Raw genomic sequence first — 16,887 nt, forward strand, 5'->3', positions numbered from 1 at the left:
GTGGAGTAGCACGAGACTATAACTAGTATTGTAGGTCTACTATAATACATCTACTTTTTCATACAGTGCATACATACCCGAACCGTGACCAGCTAAGCTAGATCTTATCCAACAGAGAAGGATTAGCCATGAGACGGTGGCGCATCTGCTGCCACTCCAGCCAAGTGACCCCCTGCACCAAACAGTCCGCCAGATCGTCCAGCTTGCCGATATCCGGCAAGTTGGCGTGGGCGCCAGTCCGGGTGCCCGTGTGTTTGGGGGGTTGCCATTTGAAGCGATACGCCTGCACCCACCGCTGTAACTCGTGGTCGTCGGCCACGGCCAGAGTGCCGGGACGGTGGGTGGTGGTGGTGGTGGTGGTAGCATTCTGCAGCCAATGCCCCACCAGATCCATCTTCATCTTCTTGACCTCTCGCGCGCTCTTTTTCTTCTTGCGTGTACGCCCTGTAGCTGTAGCTGTAGCTGTAGCTGTAGCAGTTCCGTCCTCAGCTTGAGTCAGCTCCTGCTCCTCCTGCTGCTCCTGCTGCTCCTGCTGCTCCTGCTGCTGCTCCTGCACCCGCCTCCTACTATTCTTACGCTCCCCGTTTCGATTTTCAGTGACATTTACCTCTCCCTCCACCCCTGATAACCCAGACCCAGACCCAGACCCAGACCCAACATCACCACCACCAGAAACCAGCAACGCACCACCAAGTAAACCCCCTCCCTTCCCAAGTCCATCCCCAACTCCAGCATCCCCAACTCCAAGCCCCGAAGCAACCCTCGCAGCCCAAAACCGACTCACCCGCGCCGGCTCCACGCCCCAAGCCCGCGGCACCACCCGCCTCCCCCTCTCCCTCAGACCCCCCCTCTCGCGCCTCAACACCTCCAAAACAGCATACAACACCGCCTCCAACACGCCGACGCGAATCGTCCACTCCTGGACGGCCGCCGACCCCCCGGACCGGAACCGCTGGCGCTCGATCAGCACGTGGGTGGGGCGGTACCGCTCCAGCAGGGTGGTGAGCAGGGTATACGCTTTCGCGGCGTAGAGGGGGGGGGAATACTCCTCCGGTTCGGGGGCGGGGTCTACGTCTGCGTCTGCGTCTGCGTCTGCGGGTGGGTGGTTGAGGGTAGTGGTGGGCGGGAAGATGTCGGAGTCGAAGTCGGAGTCGAAGAGGGAGAGGCGGCGCCATGCGGTTAGCGTGATGCTGGGCCTCTCTTCCCTCGGTTCTCGGGATGAGGGAATGGGAATAGAAGAAAGAGGTGGAGAGGGCGGCAGGCCGACGAGGAGATGCGCGAAGGCGAGGTTGCGGATGCCCATGTCGATGCTGAGGATGCTCATGGTGTCCGTCGTGCCCGTCGTGCCCGTCGTGCCCGGGGCTGGCTCGGGGCTTAGCTCGGCACCATCGACGGCATCCCGGCAGCGGGAACGGTACGCGTACTCGCTTCGCGGAAGTTCCGTCTCCAGGCGGCGGATGACCACGGGTTTCGTGCCGCTGGACTTGATCCCGGTGCGCTGGGCGATGCGCTGGAGGTGGGTGGCTTTTAGGGTGGGGAGGTAGGCTGAGAGGATGGTTGTTGTTGTTGTTGTTATTGTTGTTGTGGGAGTGGTGGGAGCGGATCGCAGGAGAGGGATGGTGGTGCGCATTTGGAGATGATGAAGAGATTGACGGGATTTAGTCCATAGATTTTTGGCAGGTAAAATTGGGACTAAATGGGCTTGGCTGGTTGTAGTTGAGGGGATTCTGGTTTGCTGGCTCGTGACTTTGGAAAAGGCACTTGGCAAGGGGTGTAGTTCTTGTAAAAGGTATAAATTTATGTATCAAGTGGGGATGGATCGGGTTTCCATACTGGGAAATTCGAAATTCGATGTGGGTCCAAGATCTGGGGTGGCTGACATAATATAGCCAGTGCTGTATACAGATAGTACTGACTGCAAGTCGGAAGAGATGCTAAACACCACATGAACAGAAGAAATCCTATTATGCATATTTTACCCTCGACAGCATGCCCACCATCCAAGCCGTCAAGTCAAGATCTTATTAGTAGGTGCTTGAGTAATTGCCCCGTAGGTGTTGAAAATGCCCAAATGCAAGATGCCAGTCAAGTCAATCATATCTAAATTCCTTCTGGAACGACCCTGGAACCAAACACCCTGCCATCGCCTCACATCAGAAAAAGAAGAGAGCCAAAATTATATATGCGCGGTCTCACCCCTGTTAAACGCCAGAACCAGAACAAACCGATGCAATCCGCGCTGAAGAACTGCATGAAACTGACCCAACGCCACCCGTGTGTCACAAACAAGAAAAGATATTTTAGAAAAGAATCCATCTGGAGGCAGCCCGCGTGATCATAGAGTCGCGGAACGTGCCACGTCATAGCCCTCGTTCGACGGGATAATCGCCACGTCAGTCGGTGACACGCTCTCGCGCACATACAGAATCGGCGCCCACACCCGCCAGTGTAGCACCCCCATATGCGCCAGCCGCATCGAGATGCGCTCGACGTCATAGTGCTGGGGATGGCCCAGCATGGCGGTCGCCGTGTGGGAGAAATTGCGCTGCGACTCGCAGATCGCCAGCGGCGACATGTTCAGGTACTTCTTCGCCGCCGCGAACGACGCCGCCAGCAACTTCTCGCGCAGCGAGGCCTGGAAGTACTGAAACAGCCCCGATTCGTTCGACAGGTGCCACTCCAGCGCGCTTTCGATCTGCGTGATCACCTCGTCCGAGACCGTGCTGCCCTCGCTGCAGCAGGCGGCACACGCGAACCGAGCAATTTCCAGCCCGATGCACCGCACGTTCTGCACCCACTGCACCGACCCCCGCAGGCAGTCCTCGTTCTCCTCCATCAACGATCCAATGCGTGACCGGAAGGTGGCGTATGTCTGGGCGGGGGCCGACAGGTAGCGTTTCTGCGTATGGATGTAGGACTCGAAGATGAACCAGCAGATGTCCAGGTTGATCAGGTTCTGAAGACAGGTCCGGAGCTGCCACAAGCGGTCCGAGTCGAACACAAAGGTTTCCGGAAAGGCGTCCGGGGGGTGAAACTGGAGTAACAAGTCGGACACTCCCTGAAACAGCACCGAGATCGGCCAGAATCCGTCCGTCTGTGCGGCCTTGTCCATCTGTCGCAATTCCCGCTCCCGGGTCTCCAGATACCAAAGTCGCGACGAGTCGACCCGGAAGTTATCCCTCTCAATCTTGCCCCGGAAATACTCCTGCAGAAACGGAACAGTGTCCTCAATCAGCAGCACCCGAAAGGCGCGGATCTGGTGGTTCGCAACGTCCTAAGGCAAGCAGAATCAGTTCCCATTTCTCTCTTTCGCGGCGGCAAAAACCACCCTGCGCGTGAACCGACGCCTTACCAATTTCATGGCCTCCAGGATCGCGAACAACGTCTGGAGGCCGCCGACAATCTCCATCGGATTCTGCGACTGCGACCCGGACCGGATCTGCTCCACCATTCGATCCGCCCATTCATCCCGCATCGGGGCACAATGCGTCTTGAGCAGCCCTGCCAGCCAGGCGGCCACCCGGACCATATCCAGCACCCCCTTTTGGATCTGCTGCATGAGTAGCGGCACCTCGAGGTTCTGCACCACCCCCGGATGATCGCGTTCGGGCACCAACGTCTTCAACACATCCTGCAAGGTGTCGAACATGGCAGGGAGTCGGGGCTCGAAGGCCTGTCGCTGGTCAGTCCGCGCATCCGCGGCTAGGCCGGCAGCTTCGGGCGACGAGTAGAACGCGTAGATCGAAATCTCCACGGCCATGGCCTCCCAGTAATCCGCCGCCTCTTTCCGCTTCCGCCTCCCTTTCTCCCCGTCGAGGTCGGGCTTGAAATGCAGGTCCCGGTCGAAGTTCGCATCCATGCGCAGGTTGATGTTGCTCATGATGCATGGGAGATCCAGCTCACTCAGCGTGCTTTTCGTTACTGGGGGATAGCGCTTGGCGGTCAGCAGCAGCCTATGTTCCTCGGAACGAAGCCCAAACGCGGGCGGAATGTCAAGGGTCTTCGACGATGAAGATGATGGTCTGGCTGGCGCTAGGAGCGCTGTTGCAGGCGGAGACTGCGAAGCATCTTCGCAGTAAGTAGAACTGCCCGGGTGCCGTTGTTGGCGCGCGTCCGCGGGATCAGGACGTTCGTTCGTATCGCGATGGTCTAGCGAATCGTTCTTGGGCGACTCTTTCGTATGGCCGCTTCCTCCATAGGCTTCCAACGGACAGTCGGCGCTTTCCTCCTGCTTGCCCGGCGTATCCCGGCGGGCCTCCTTCGTTTTTTGAAGGTCCATCTCCATCCGATCCCGCTAGTGCCCGAGCAGATAATGGTGAGGTAGTAGGGTTGAGAGAGGAAAGGGTGATGGCTGGAGGTTGGTGGTTGAGGCGTGGCAGGAGAGTAGTAAACTGGTCCAAGTGCCAAGTGGGAGATTTGACGATATGTGGCTGCACCTAGATCGTGGGACAAACGGGCATTTCCTTGGTGATAGACGCAAGGCACCGTAGCCCTATACTAGACCACGACAACGACGGTGTGGGGGGGGGGGAAGGTTCGATTGTGATCCCTTTCCAGCAACCCTTCTGTCAGTCCTTGCCTGGGGTCGACAGGGTTTCAAGGCGAGGGAGGGGAAAATAGTGCGCACCTGATCTTGGTCAACGACGTCGATCGCTGGTGTCGATCATTAAGCGGGAAGTTTGTTGTGGTGGTGGTGGTTGTAGTTGAAGATTGGTTGGAAGAAGTGTGGTAGGTGTGGACTGACGATATGGAAGTCGACCAGTTGTAGTTGTTGTGTAGCAAATGTGCCCCCTTCCTTTTTCTGCCTTTTTATATATCGTATAGATCTCTTGTGGTGTTTGTTGTGACGTGACAAGCCTTTTGATCTTCAAGTCTTAGTAGACGACACCAATGTCACACCCAGCACAAGATGTGAAGCTGTATATGTTGAAGCAGAAAGGGAGACAACAAGGTCAATCAAATGGCTACGCGACAACCATGAAGGGAATGCCGAAGGGGAAGAGCAAACAGATGCGGACAGGAAGAAAGGCGACAGCAACGAGATCAGAGGAACAAAGAGACCGGGATATTCAATGTTTCTGATAACCCACCCCAATGGCAGCAACAAAGCATGCGGGTTTCAGTAGATCCAGCGGTTGAAGACTCCGAAGAGTAACCCTGCACTACCGTAAACAGGGGGAGGGGAGGGAAAAAGGTCAGTGTCAACTAAGAGGGGGAGAAGGGGAGAGAAAAAAAAATAAAGGAAAAACACCAGCCAAGGGAACTACAGCAATACCAGAGATGAAGGGAAAGAATAAGAAAAAAAACCAGCGAGAAAAGGAATGGGTAGTGATCAATGGAAAGACAAGATCAGTCCTGCACTACCGCATTGCAAGAGACTAGCTAAACCGTATAAACTGACTGGTCAGAGCGAAAGAGTGAGAGAGAGAGGAAGAGAGAGAGGGAAAAAATGAGAGGGAAGAGAGGCAAGTGAGCCTTTTGCAGGGGCACTGGAAAAAGTGAGGCTGATCTAATCTAGACGCTTGCAGCAACTACGAACTTTCCGGTTTCTGTTTTGGCTCTGCGAACCACCTGGAGACCAGCTGGGAACGGGCACGGAAGCTGCGCTGAAAGGAGAGGGAACTATAACTTCAATCCTCCATCAACAATCCTTCATCACATAGCGGATGACGTGGGATGCTTGAAGAGAAGAAGAGAAGAAACGCTGAAGTAAAGAAAGATGAAGAAGTGAGTAAGTACTAGTAGGTTAAGTTAACGAGGATTGCCCTTCTTCAAGCCTGGCCCGATGGTTAGTTCAAGGTGGTGTGGGGAAGAAAGGATCAATCAATCAATCATTCATTCATTCATTCATTCATTCATTCATTCATTCTTTAACCACTGCGCGAGGGTTGAGAAAGTGGAAGGCGAAAAGACCAGAGGCAAAGGGAAAGGGAAAGAAAGTCAATTATTCCCGCAGCGATAATCCCTGACTCCACCCCAGCAGCAGCAGCAGCAGCAGCATTCCTCACAACCAGGGCAGGGCACGGTATCGTGTGCGATCTCGGGCCTCGGGCGTGTGCCGGTTTCAATGCTGCTACCCGGCACCCTGGAAAAGGCCTGGAGTTCCCAAATGTGATAGGGAGTCCGCTCCCCATAACTGGTTCAAATTGGTTCAACTGGTTAACTAACCCATGCAGAAACGCCACCAGTCAATTGAATTCTATCTGGGTGGGATGGAGCAATAGATTCGGGGAGGAACCAAAACAAATCCAAAGGTATTATTAGGAGGGATAGTCTCCGGTGATACTTCGATAGGAGGGCAATTCGGTGTATTCCCGCTGAATCATGCCAATGTGCAAAGCAAATGGATGCAGCCTGCCGTTGACTGTGTTCGGATGGATCTAAGACCGAATCCATCTAAATCCGAGCTCTTGTGAAGGGTTTTTGTTTTTTTTTTTTTGTTCCAGTATGGTTTCTTTTGTTTACAGATTATTCATTAGTAGTTAGTTATGTGATGAACAGGAGACTGTCTCTGCACAGAGTAAGAAAAGATCCCAAGCAGGGGATGGCCGGACATTCCATACGGAAAACTATAACTAACAACCGGCAAGTATGAGTGAGTGAGTAGTACTCCGTACCATAGTTGGATCTTTAGACTTCTTCCGCATGCAGGTTGGGTGATTTCTGTCATCCACTCTCGAGACATATGTGTAATTTGGCCGACAAGATCTGTGTGGGATGAGTATCTGGAAGTAGTGGGTGATTGTTTTTCGTTTCCCTATTCCCTATCCCAGGGCGCCGAACGGCAGGCACCATGCAGCATGGGATCTCGATAGATCACGGAGCATCAGCACCCATTAAGTTAGCATCATGCCATCCATCAGCTTGCTTGCTTGCTTGGCCCTCGTGTGCACTGATTAGTACCATAGGTACGGAGTACTCAGTCTCATCCAAGACTTTTCGGCAACTCTGCATCTCTTCTCTGTCATGCAAACCTAGATGAGACCGGCCGATTGGTCCCAATCTCATAGTCGGGCGTCAAACCCATCATTCTTCTACTAAGTTAACTCTCGCATGGCGGATTAGCGATGGGGGGGGGGTTCCGCTTTTTGCCCACCGACACTTTCGGGACTGCAGTCGAGTCTGGGTTGTTGACCGCCGGCGGGAACTCTTCTTGCGCTACAGAAGCCCCTTTTCACTTCACAGGCGCCCGCGACCGTGTTTAATTTCCTCCCGTTGGCTCCTCCCTTGGGTTGGGGTGGGACATGGGGACAGCCCCGATCTATCCACCCTAGCAGATTGATATGTAGATTGACGTCGATGTTTATTATTGATAACCCAACAGTCCCCGTCGGGGTGGATCACACGCGTGGTAGCATCGGTAAGTCAACCCGAGTCAGCAATGGCTTGTAACTTATAGTACCGTAGTTCTTCCCCGGTTTGGGTCTATGTTTCCAGCAGGAATCTGATGCTCAAGGTTCTGGTCGGATGGCCCCGGCAAGTCAATCTACTACTCCGTATCGAGAAACTATCCAGTTCTTGCTAAGGGGTGGGATAATTCATTGGATCCGCAGCACTTGCAGTTGGAGTCGCTTTATAGAAGGCGCTGTACGAGTCGTAAGTAATGACTGCCGACAAGAACGAACAACAGACGGCAGACGGCGAAAACGTCATGCGAATAATGTGTCTGGGCCATTCGAGCCTTTCCTCTGCGAATAAAGGGGCGAGAAAATTCTGTGGTTGATGCTGGCTTAGCGCCTCACTTTTGTTGCGCACTGGTCACAACAATTAGATACTCCACGCGTGGCCGCCTCATTATCCCGGGTCAGGACGGCGAGGTGGCAATTGGGGAGGGGGAGAGAAGCCAAGCCCGTTGGCAAGGCAAGCCATAAGAGAAGCGGTGTTAGGATAGACCCCGGTTTCTGCTCCCCAAGGCTGCAGGGTAGAGTTGAGAGTCGAGACGTTGCGCAAGTCTGGAGCCATTATTGGCTCCGCGTTGCGCTGTTGCAGGCGGGGCGGGGGAGTACGGAGTCCGTACTAGAACTTCCTCCGGCCTGTCAGGCCAGGGCGGACAGATGATATGGAGTGATGATGAACCTTGTATTGACATATATGTCTACTGCGACTTGTTGAAACTCCGCTGCACATTGCTTGCCTGATTGATGCTTTCACCGGCCGAGCCTACTAGGTAGGCAATGAAGCGGAATGGAACCTTGAAGATGAGGATGATAACCTCTTTGGGAAGCCAGGGCCGATCCCGTGACCGCATGCCTGGCCCTAAATCAGGTGATTCGCTATACTCCATCAACTCTTGAGCAACAGCTACTTAGTAGTAGACAATGAGGTAGGACAAAGCCACGGAAATCATCAGGGACTAGTTATTTCATTCTCAGAGTGTAATTTGTACCAGTATCAGCTCAGACACGCAATGTCGGCGCCACCCCGTGACTCTTTGTAGAGTTCAATAAGCTCAAGCTTATTGAGAGCAACATCGGGATACTCATTATAAGTATGGCGACTCACAACAGTGCTTGTAATTTAGTGGAGATGGAGTCAGGCAGTCGCTACGACAGTGCTTGTAGTGCAGTGAGGAGTGACGAGAAGACGAGAAAATGAGAAAATGAATCTGGTCGCTGTCTACGCCTTGATCCGTATGCTTTGGGCATTCCTGCCTCCGAGTCGGCTGGACGTCTCCCAATTCGAGGTTCATTCCTTGCCAGGCGTCCCTTCTTCTGCTCTTCCTACCAGCTGGGCCGGTCAGATTCCTGTTCCTGAGACCGAACCCGGCAACTCGTTGTTCTTCTGGCTCTTCCAGGCCGAAGACCCTGCGCATGATGATAACCTTATCAGTTGGTCTCTCTCTGCAGATCCAGCCGCAATAGCTAATCAGACATCGGCTAGTATGGTTCAATGGCGGGCCTGGATGCTCGTCTCTGATCGGACTGCTATCGGGCAATGGGCCATTTGCCTTCGTTGGCAATTCTACCGAGCTCGAGCGCAATCCCCACTCCTGGACGCAGCTGGGACATGTTCTGTATATCGACCAACCCGTGGGGACGGGATTGTCCACGGCGAGTGAGCCCTATCCACTGTCCGACAACGAGGGAGTGACTGCCTACCTCTACGCATGGCTACAGTCTTTCTTCACCCACTTTCCTCAGCTCAGGTCCAAGCAGATCCACCTGATGGGCGAATCCTACGCCGGTATATACATCCCCTACCTTGCCTCAGCCATTGTGCACCACCAGGCCTCCTTCCCGCTCCATCTACGCTCCATCTCGCTCGGGGATGCGACATTTGGCAACTCCGTCGCCATGTCCACCATCCCTACCGTAGCATACATGCGCTCCCAGCAATCGCGCCTACAAATTCCACCCGAGATCCTCGACGCGTTCATTGAAGGCGATTCCATCTGCAGATTTGACCAAGTCCTCCACCAGGCCGCACAATATCCGCCCAAGGGACCCATCCCCATCCCCGAAGAGGCAGAGGACGATAACGAGACACCAGACCAGCAGCAAACATGCAGCAGTGACACCGCAGCAGCAGCAGCAATGCAACCCCCTCTGACCACCCCCGAAGAAATCCTCTCCTCCATTCTGAACTCCACCACCTGCGACGGATCTTGCGCGACATTCTCCACAGCATCACGATACCTCTCCACCACCGCGCAGAACCACCATCAGTGTTTTGACATGTACGACATCACCAACAACTGTACCACCCTCAACCCACTGCCCCTACTATCTTCATATTTCAGCCGACCCGACGTCCAAGTTGCACTGAACCTGCTCCCTCCTTCTCCTTCCTCCCCTGTATCATTCCAACCTTCATCATCATTATCATCATCATCATCTCAAGCCTCGCATCTTCCATCCCCGGCAAACAGTCGCAATTCCAATCCGACCACCTCAGAGACCAAAAAGCAATCTCTTCCCCCGTCTCCTTCTTCTTCCTCTTCCATCCCCACCACTTCCCGCGCACAAGCCTATCTCCCCTGCAACGACACCATCCGCACTCTGGTCCTCAAAGACGGCCAACTGCCCCAACCGCCGGCGGACACCATCCTCCCCGACCTCATCACCACCCACCACATCGCCCTCCACGTCTACGCCGGCGACAGCGACTTCCTCCTCAACCACTATGGCATCGAACTGGCCCTGCAGAATATGACCTGGCACGGCGGCCAGGGGTTCTCGCGCCCGTTCACCGGTAATTATTTCCATGTAGACGATGCGGGCTTCCTGCGTCATACAAACCACTCCTCCTCCTTGTCCTCTGATACCACCTGCCCTGCAGATACCAGTAGCTGTGATGACCCCTTATCACCACCACCACCACCACCGGTGGCAGCGGGTCTCTGGACCTCCTCGCGAGGGGTCACCTACCATCTCTTCTGGGGCGCAGGCCATGCGGTGTTTGCTAAGAAGCCCCGGGAAATGTTGGCTTTTGTGCGGGATGTGGTTCTGGACTCTGCGCAATGGGATTGACATGATCGCAGTAAAGATATATATCAATGTGTACATGTAAAGGAAAGACAAAATCACCCAAATCGCTAATTGCTGCAGTCGAAGGGGATTGGCAAATCGACAGGAATTCACTTATTGAAAAGTCTAGATTGACAAGGGAACGATCATCTCTGAACCGTAGATGTATGAGAATTCTGTAGGTCAGTGCGTGGATGTCTTGCACATCCACGAATCTTTCTCCTGGGGGAGGGGGGGAGGAAGCCTGCATGATGCATGCAATGCAGTAGGGGCGAAGTGCTGGAAGGAATACAGCAGAGCCCCTTAAAAAAACAAAAAAAAACAACAAGCACACACAATTTACAAAAACCAACCCCACGGTTTGGAAAAGGGGGCTTATTGAATTTTAGGTTTGCAAAGTGATTGCTGCACCAACAGCAAGAAAGTTTCACGTTTTCGATGCAATTTGTCATGTTATGCGAGGAAAAAAGAGGTGCCCTTTTCCTTGCTTTCGAAAAGTTGTGGTGGTATCTATGATGTTTTTTTTCTTTAATTGGTGCCCCCCTCTCTATCAGTAGGTAGGAATCACAAGGGGTAAAAAAACAAATACATGATGGGTTTCATTTCGCCTTGATCTTCATAATGCATAGTCAAAAACAAAAAGGATAGAGCACGCTATGCAAAGTCCTTTCCCAGTAGAAGTTGAACGCTGGAAAAGCCGTACGCCGCCTGTTTTGGAGTCCCGAGTCGATGTGCCCCCGTATTCCTGGTGTCTGTGTAGAAGAACATTCAAATATGCGACACAAATAGGGTTACAAAGGATGCCTGGAAGATCGTGGAAAGCATGTAAGAGTAAGAAGAGGTGATACTGCACATTGAATCATGTCGTAATTGTTCACTGAGCCATGAATAACGCAAGTTTGTGGCCACGTGAAACCAGCTGTCAAAGCATCGGTTTATCGCAGTGGGTACGAAGACCGGAGAAAGTTGATGATGAAGACTCCTGTTCAGCGACGGGCGAAAAATGGGGCTTGGTTAGGCATCGAGAGCAAAGAGTCGGCTCTTTGGAAGACATCCCCTTCGAAAAACTTGTCGCTGTATGCACTGGCAGGGGTAGAGGGAACGGTCGCCTGCGCAGCGGGACCGAGTGCGGCACTTAGAGGTGTTGCAGGAAGATGGACCGATGGCGATAAATTAGGGCCATGATGAAATGTGTTCGTCGTCGATACCGAGGTCTGGTGCTGTGAATGATGAGCCTGCAAAGGAGGACCGTATATGTTAGGAGTTGGATTGCTGGGGTTATCTGCAAGAAAAGACCAGGGCGACGCATCGATCATACGTCCGGCTTCTCTGCTCGACCTCTGGATGGGACGAAGCATGTTAACAATGTCGTTGGGGAGAATTTTCATATTTCGAACCTCCTTCATGTCAATGACAAGGTCTACGAAAGACTGCAAAAATGCCTTGCAGTGTTGCCAGAACTCGCGCGTGTTCCGGGTTCCACCACCAGGCTCCTTCACCTTCATGTTGGACAGCCTTGAGCCTAAGCCCTCTGAGACATCCAGACACACCTGGCAGCGGTGGATGAGATTTTTCCAAAGCATGACGATACCCTCTGACTTCCGCGTTTGCTCAGCTAGTTCGAGACATCGCACCAGTTGAGCAAATGCCACAGGCAATCCCTGGAGAGCAGCGCTACATGCCGAGTTGAGCTGACCGAAGATTCTCTCGAAAATGCGCTCTTCTTCGATCTCATCTAGTCCAGTCATCGGACTGATTCGAGGTATAACAGAGCTAGGGATCGCAGGGAATGACTCGCCCGAGCGAGGGGTTGCCAGTGATGACGGTATGGAAGTATTGATGTGGTTGGATCTGCTACTGGACCGACTCCGTGTGGCGAGACTGAATGGCGTCGGGGCAAACCCTGGTGAACTGACGGCAGACTGGTATTGCGATGCTGCGTGGAAAGGACCATTCATAACAATCTGAGGGTACTGGATTGTTGTGTCACTTCGGTAGCGTCGTGTCGAAAACGACTGGTCTCTTCCCCTTGTTGGTGTCACGGTTGGCCCCAGAAACCGGTCCGGACCTGCGGACTCCCTAATTTCTGGAACAGGCAATTTCGCAGCTGGTTTGGGGCCCTTTTCGATGGGCACTCCAAGATGTGCACACGCATTGCGCAATTCAACCATGCTACCGAATATCATGAGAATCAGAGAACGCACATAGCACGACTCGCCGTTCGTGACTATTTTGTCAATACTGTTTCGTAACTGTGTGCCGACGTGTGTGTAGGCGATAATGCATGTCTCACATTCTCGCTTGACAGCCTCGTTGGCCAACCGTGCCACGTCGGCTTCCTCAAATTGAGAGTGTTCTGCGTTCTCGATAGCCTCGTTGAGGCGATCGACATGAGTAGAAGCATTGTAAAAGACAATCTCGAGGCTATTTCGACGGGCGTCTTCACGCTTGATGACGCTTATCAAGGACGTGACATTGGATTGAATCTGGAAGAGAGCGAATAGAATGCACTTTGCGCTTGCGATAATGGGCTCGGCTGTCACTTTCTCTGCCTTTTGTTCCGGTAAACTCGACATTCGATTCACAAACCCGTCCTTCAAGCGCCTGCGCTCCCTTGGGCTGCTGGGACTGGAAGAATTGCTGCTAGATAGGGCGCCAGATGGCCTGGTACGAAGAATCGAGCCGTAGCTCAAGCCTCGCAGATGGCTATTCCGATAGGGACGTGTCTCGTCGAGAGTTCCAAGGTCTGTGTTCTTCCGAATGACTCCCATCCGCTTGTTGCGCGCTGCGAGAGAGGCTTGGATAATGCCTTCGCTGTTGCTTCGATTGCGCTCATTGTACGCACCATAGGGTTTCGCCCCTGGACGCTGTAGTACGGCACTGTGGAAGGCAGGGTTGTGCCCTGAAGCGATGCGATAGTGGGACTTCATTGGAATTGGCGGTGGTCGACCTAACGAGGGTGACTTGGGGTCGGAGGCACTGTCGCCAGTACTGGGGATCACAGGGAATCGACTGCTCATTCCACGCTTAAGAGGTTTGGGAGTATCAAGCATGCCCTCGCTAAAAGCCCTGCGATATCAGTTTCAGTGCTGCGGAGTGGAGACAAGAGGACATACCTCGGGTCATATTTCTCAATTTCCAAGGGCGCAACAGGCTGTTTTGTCTTCAAGAATCTTTTAAGCTCAGCGGTTACTGCCACCTCCTTCTCGTTGTCAGTCAAGCTCGAGGGGGCAAATTCTGTTTCAGAGCTTTCGAGGAGTCGTCGCAGGGGGTACCGCAAGGGGTTGCCAGCAACTTTGAGGATTTGAAGCTTGTTCATGTCGGAGATCCCGAGTGGTAAGTCGTCGAGGCGGTTTTGCATTACCGAAAGAACCCTAAGAGAGGAGAGCTTTTTGATCTCTTCCGGAAGGTGGCTGATTTTGTTGCGACTGATGTCTAGAATTTCGAGAAGCGGCAGCTTATAAACCTAAAACCATTGTTAGAGTCCATAGCAGAAGAGGCTCATTTGAGGTGCCCGGAACGTACTCCTTTGGGAAATTCACGGAAACTGTTTGCCCGGATGTTGAGATAGCGTAGATGACGACACTCTGCGAATCGATAGGGTATGTGAACCAACTGGTTATTGGATAGCGAGAGTCTGCTAGTTGTCAGCGTGTCCGGGCACGCAGGTGACGTCTTTCGCAGCAGGAAGGTGAAAGGAAACATACCGCTCAACTTCGTCCTTGATGGTATCCACGACTGACTCAGGAATACGAGAAATGTTGGAGTGACCCAAGTCGATTGTTAACTTCGGCTTCACTACATCGGTGACTGCTTCACTTCCAGCAAGCGAGCGTTTTGTTTCTTGGATTCCATTCTCAACCGCCCGGCGGGCCAGCTCGATTGTCTCCTCGGTTGTTAACAAGCGGGGTCCTGGTGGATGTTTGCCTGTAGTGCCATTGCCGTCGCCTGCGGTTCCACTGACAAGTGTTACCTCATCCTCACTTTTGGCCGGTGCATCAATTCTGGAGGCAGGCACCAATGCAGCAGGCACCAACGAGGCTGGTACGAGCGAGACCGGTAGGCTCTGTTCCAAAGATTGTCTGCCATTGTCGTCATTGTCCGCGTCGCCACGGTAGGCGAAGGGCATCCTTATGGTATCCTCCGGGCGCACCATTGTCGACAACATAGTGGACGATGTACGGAGTAAGAGGGTCAATGCGATCGGCCTGGCGCTGGCAATTTTCGTGATTGATGGTTCGGAATTCGAACATGCACTCAGATAGCCAAGATGTCTCCGGGATGTGTTCTGTGGCCTGCACGAAGCATGATCGATGTATAATCAAACTGAGTAAGGTGTCGTAAGAAGAAAGGATAAGTATGAGGGTATAAAGGAGGCGACAGTGCGTGCAGTTGGCGTGAGGCGCGCAGCCAGGCCCGGGCGGCACTCGTTAGGCTTCAAACGGACGAGAACTTGCTCGAATCCGAACAACACGAGAATCACGAGAAGGGAGGATTTCAAGAAGAGTCCTGATAGTAATTCAAGAAGTGAGAAGAGTAGATTGTAAGCCAGTACAAAATTTAGATAGGACGATAGATGTTGGTCCGAGAGGTCAACGGAAGTCGAGAAGAACGGGCGGCGTGACGGGTGTGAGTGAGTGAGAGGGAGCGAGGGAGGGAGCGAGAGAGGGAGCGAGAGAGACTTGAAACGCGGAGAAAAAGGTTGCAGCTGTCAGAAGAAAGCCACAGCTAAATCAACTGACTGCAATAGCAGTAGGTAACCTTTTTTTTTTTCTTTTCTCTGATCAGCTCAGTGATGCGATTAATTCAGCGAGTTGATTAATTGACATGGGAATGAAGGAGGTGAGGTATAGTAGTTGTAGTTGTAGTTGTAGTTGTAGTTTGCAGAATAGAAAGACAGACCCTCCGGGCGATAAGTCGACTGGTGGTTGATTGGCCCCTGGAGCGTGCCCAGTAGCCACACCTGAAACACCCGTGACTGCTATTGTTTGATCTTTTTGATGTACTCCGTACTGTAGCCGCCATGACAGAGAAAGAACAAAATCTGAAGCATGAAGGGGAAACATCAAAAGAATGTCAAGTAAACAAAGTAAACAATTGATCGGACAGTAAATAGATAATGTGAGAAGGGGGAAGAAAAAAAATGAGATTGAATGCAATAACAAAAGAAGTATAAAACTTTATATAACAGTACAAGCAAATTGAACCCCCCCCCCCCAAAGATCTCAACAGTCCCGTAGTGTACATGAAAATATCCCAATAATTTCTCCCCTCCTTACCCGATTCCAATACATCTCTACTGACTCCTCTACTCAAGCGCGCTTTCATCCGCAGGATCTTCTTCTCCTACACTCACGGAGTCCTCATTCTCTGGTACTACAGGACCGGCCATTGCTGCGTGTTTCGCGTCCAGGATCTGAGCTTCATCCCTGGCCCAGACCTTCCAGCGCTCAAACTCTTGGTTCTCGAGTTTCATACCAACCTCCAGCTGCGTAGGTCCAAAGACAGCACCAGTAGCTTCGGCTTCCTCTGCCGCAACTCGGCGTTCGATATCCTCACGCAGACGGAGTTGATAGAATTCGCGACGAGCAATGTCGTAAGCGGCGCTTTTGGTCATGCCGAAAACATTGTTCAGAAGCCAGAGTTGGCGCTGAACGACACTATACACGCAGACAGATGATGCTTAGCATGGCAACGGGGGCAAGACGCGTAGAAAACAGCCGTGGTTAAGTGTGGTAGCATACCTCTCACCATCCAACCTCTTTCCTGGCTGCTGGAGCCGGCTCCAGTCGTGGTTGACCCAGTCCTTGCCGGTGGTTTCAAGGACCACTCGGGGCCTAGCCAATTCCCAAGGATGGTCCTTGAAGAATTCTTTGCGCAGCTGATCCTCCTCGTATTTGATCTCGGTGGGTAGAAACATGCGGCTCGCCTTCTTCGGCTTCGTCTTCTTTTCTTGAACTTCTAGAGCGTAGCGCTTCGCCATATTACCGTCGCTAAGTCTGACCCACTTGTGGCGCTGGCGGATCAATTGATGTTGGTGTGCTTGATTTCGGACGAGGACTTGAGCGGGAGGAATATCGCCGATAACATCGGCCCAGATAGGTAATTTTACGATCTGATTCACCTCCTTCTGGAGCAAGGCTTTTTCGCGCACGCGGAGCGCTGTGAGGTTGTATTTGCCCATTGTGCAATTGGAGAGGGCGGCGGCGGCGGCAGCGGAAGAGGAGGAGGAGGAGGATCTGTCCGGTGAATGTGTGAGAAGGAAGCGGGAGACCGGGGATGAAAAAGACGGTCAGACCTGCTGGCAAGAATGAATTAAAGCGGATTGAACGATCCTCCGTGAAGCCTCAAGAGAGGCGGGGGGAAGCTGGTTATGTTTTGATATTTTGAGGAGGTGGCAGGGCCCAGGCAGATAAAGCCA

General features: G+C 52.8%; 6 protein-coding genes across 6 annotated transcripts; 1 reads left to right on the plus strand and 5 right to left on the minus strand.

Moving 5' to 3' along the window:
- Positions 1–78: 78 nt before the first annotated feature.
- On the minus strand, positions 79–796 carry BO72DRAFT_445287 (uncharacterized protein). The gene has a single exon (XM_040944005.1). It carries the CDS (start codon positions 392–394, stop codon positions 98–100), a length of 297 nt encoding a protein of 98 aa, XP_040804722.1. The 5' UTR covers positions 395–796; the 3' UTR covers positions 79–97.
- A 1,539-nt stretch (positions 797–2,335) lies between these two features.
- On the minus strand, positions 2,336–4,279 carry BO72DRAFT_493222 (TCP11 family protein; the record flags this gene model as incomplete). Its single annotated transcript, XM_040948359.1, has 2 exons — positions 2,336–3,274; positions 3,353–4,279. 2 exons carry the CDS (start codon positions 4,277–4,279, stop codon positions 2,336–2,338), a joined length of 1,866 nt encoding a protein of 621 aa, XP_040804723.1.
- Positions 4,280–7,743: 3,464 nt separating this feature from the next.
- Positions 7,744–8,293, minus strand: BO72DRAFT_445291 (uncharacterized protein). Its single transcript, XM_040944006.1, has one exon. It carries the CDS (start codon positions 7,960–7,962, stop codon positions 7,795–7,797), a length of 168 nt encoding a protein of 55 aa, XP_040804724.1. The 5' UTR covers positions 7,963–8,293; the 3' UTR covers positions 7,744–7,794.
- Positions 8,294–8,541: 248 nt separating this feature from the next.
- cp9 (putative serine carboxypeptidase) lies at positions 8,542–10,480 on the plus strand. The gene is made up of 2 exons (XM_040944007.1): positions 8,542–8,828; positions 8,881–10,480. Exons 1-2 carry the CDS (start codon positions 8,600–8,602, stop codon positions 10,467–10,469), a joined length of 1,818 nt encoding a protein of 605 aa, XP_040804725.1. The 5' UTR covers positions 8,542–8,599; the 3' UTR covers positions 10,470–10,480.
- A 972-nt stretch (positions 10,481–11,452) lies between these two features.
- On the minus strand, positions 11,453–14,634 carry BO72DRAFT_493224 (putative cell morphogenesis protein Sog2; the record flags this gene model as incomplete). The annotated part of the gene is made up of 4 exons (XM_040948360.1): positions 11,453–13,535; positions 13,583–13,932; positions 13,992–14,103; positions 14,174–14,634. The coding sequence occupies 4 exons, from the start codon at positions 14,632–14,634 to the stop codon at positions 11,453–11,455; spliced, it is 3,006 nt and encodes a 1,001-aa protein (XP_040804726.1).
- Positions 14,635–15,681: 1,047 nt separating this feature from the next.
- On the minus strand, positions 15,682–16,883 carry rsm25 (mitochondrial 37S ribosomal protein mS23). Its single transcript, XM_040942826.1, has 2 exons — positions 16,211–16,883; positions 15,682–16,126 (listed from the first exon to the last, which is right to left on the minus strand). Exons 1-2 carry the CDS (start codon positions 16,648–16,650, stop codon positions 15,775–15,777), a joined length of 792 nt encoding a protein of 263 aa, XP_040804727.1. The 5' UTR covers positions 16,651–16,883; the 3' UTR covers positions 15,682–15,774.
- Between the last annotated feature and the right edge of the window lie 4 nt (positions 16,884–16,887).

This window comes from Aspergillus fijiensis (assembly GCF_003184825.1).
Source record: "Aspergillus fijiensis CBS 313.89 unplaced genomic scaffold BO72scaffold_8, whole genome shotgun sequence".
In the NCBI taxonomy this organism is placed as follows: Eukaryota; Fungi; Ascomycota; class Eurotiomycetes; order Eurotiales; family Aspergillaceae; genus Aspergillus; species Aspergillus fijiensis.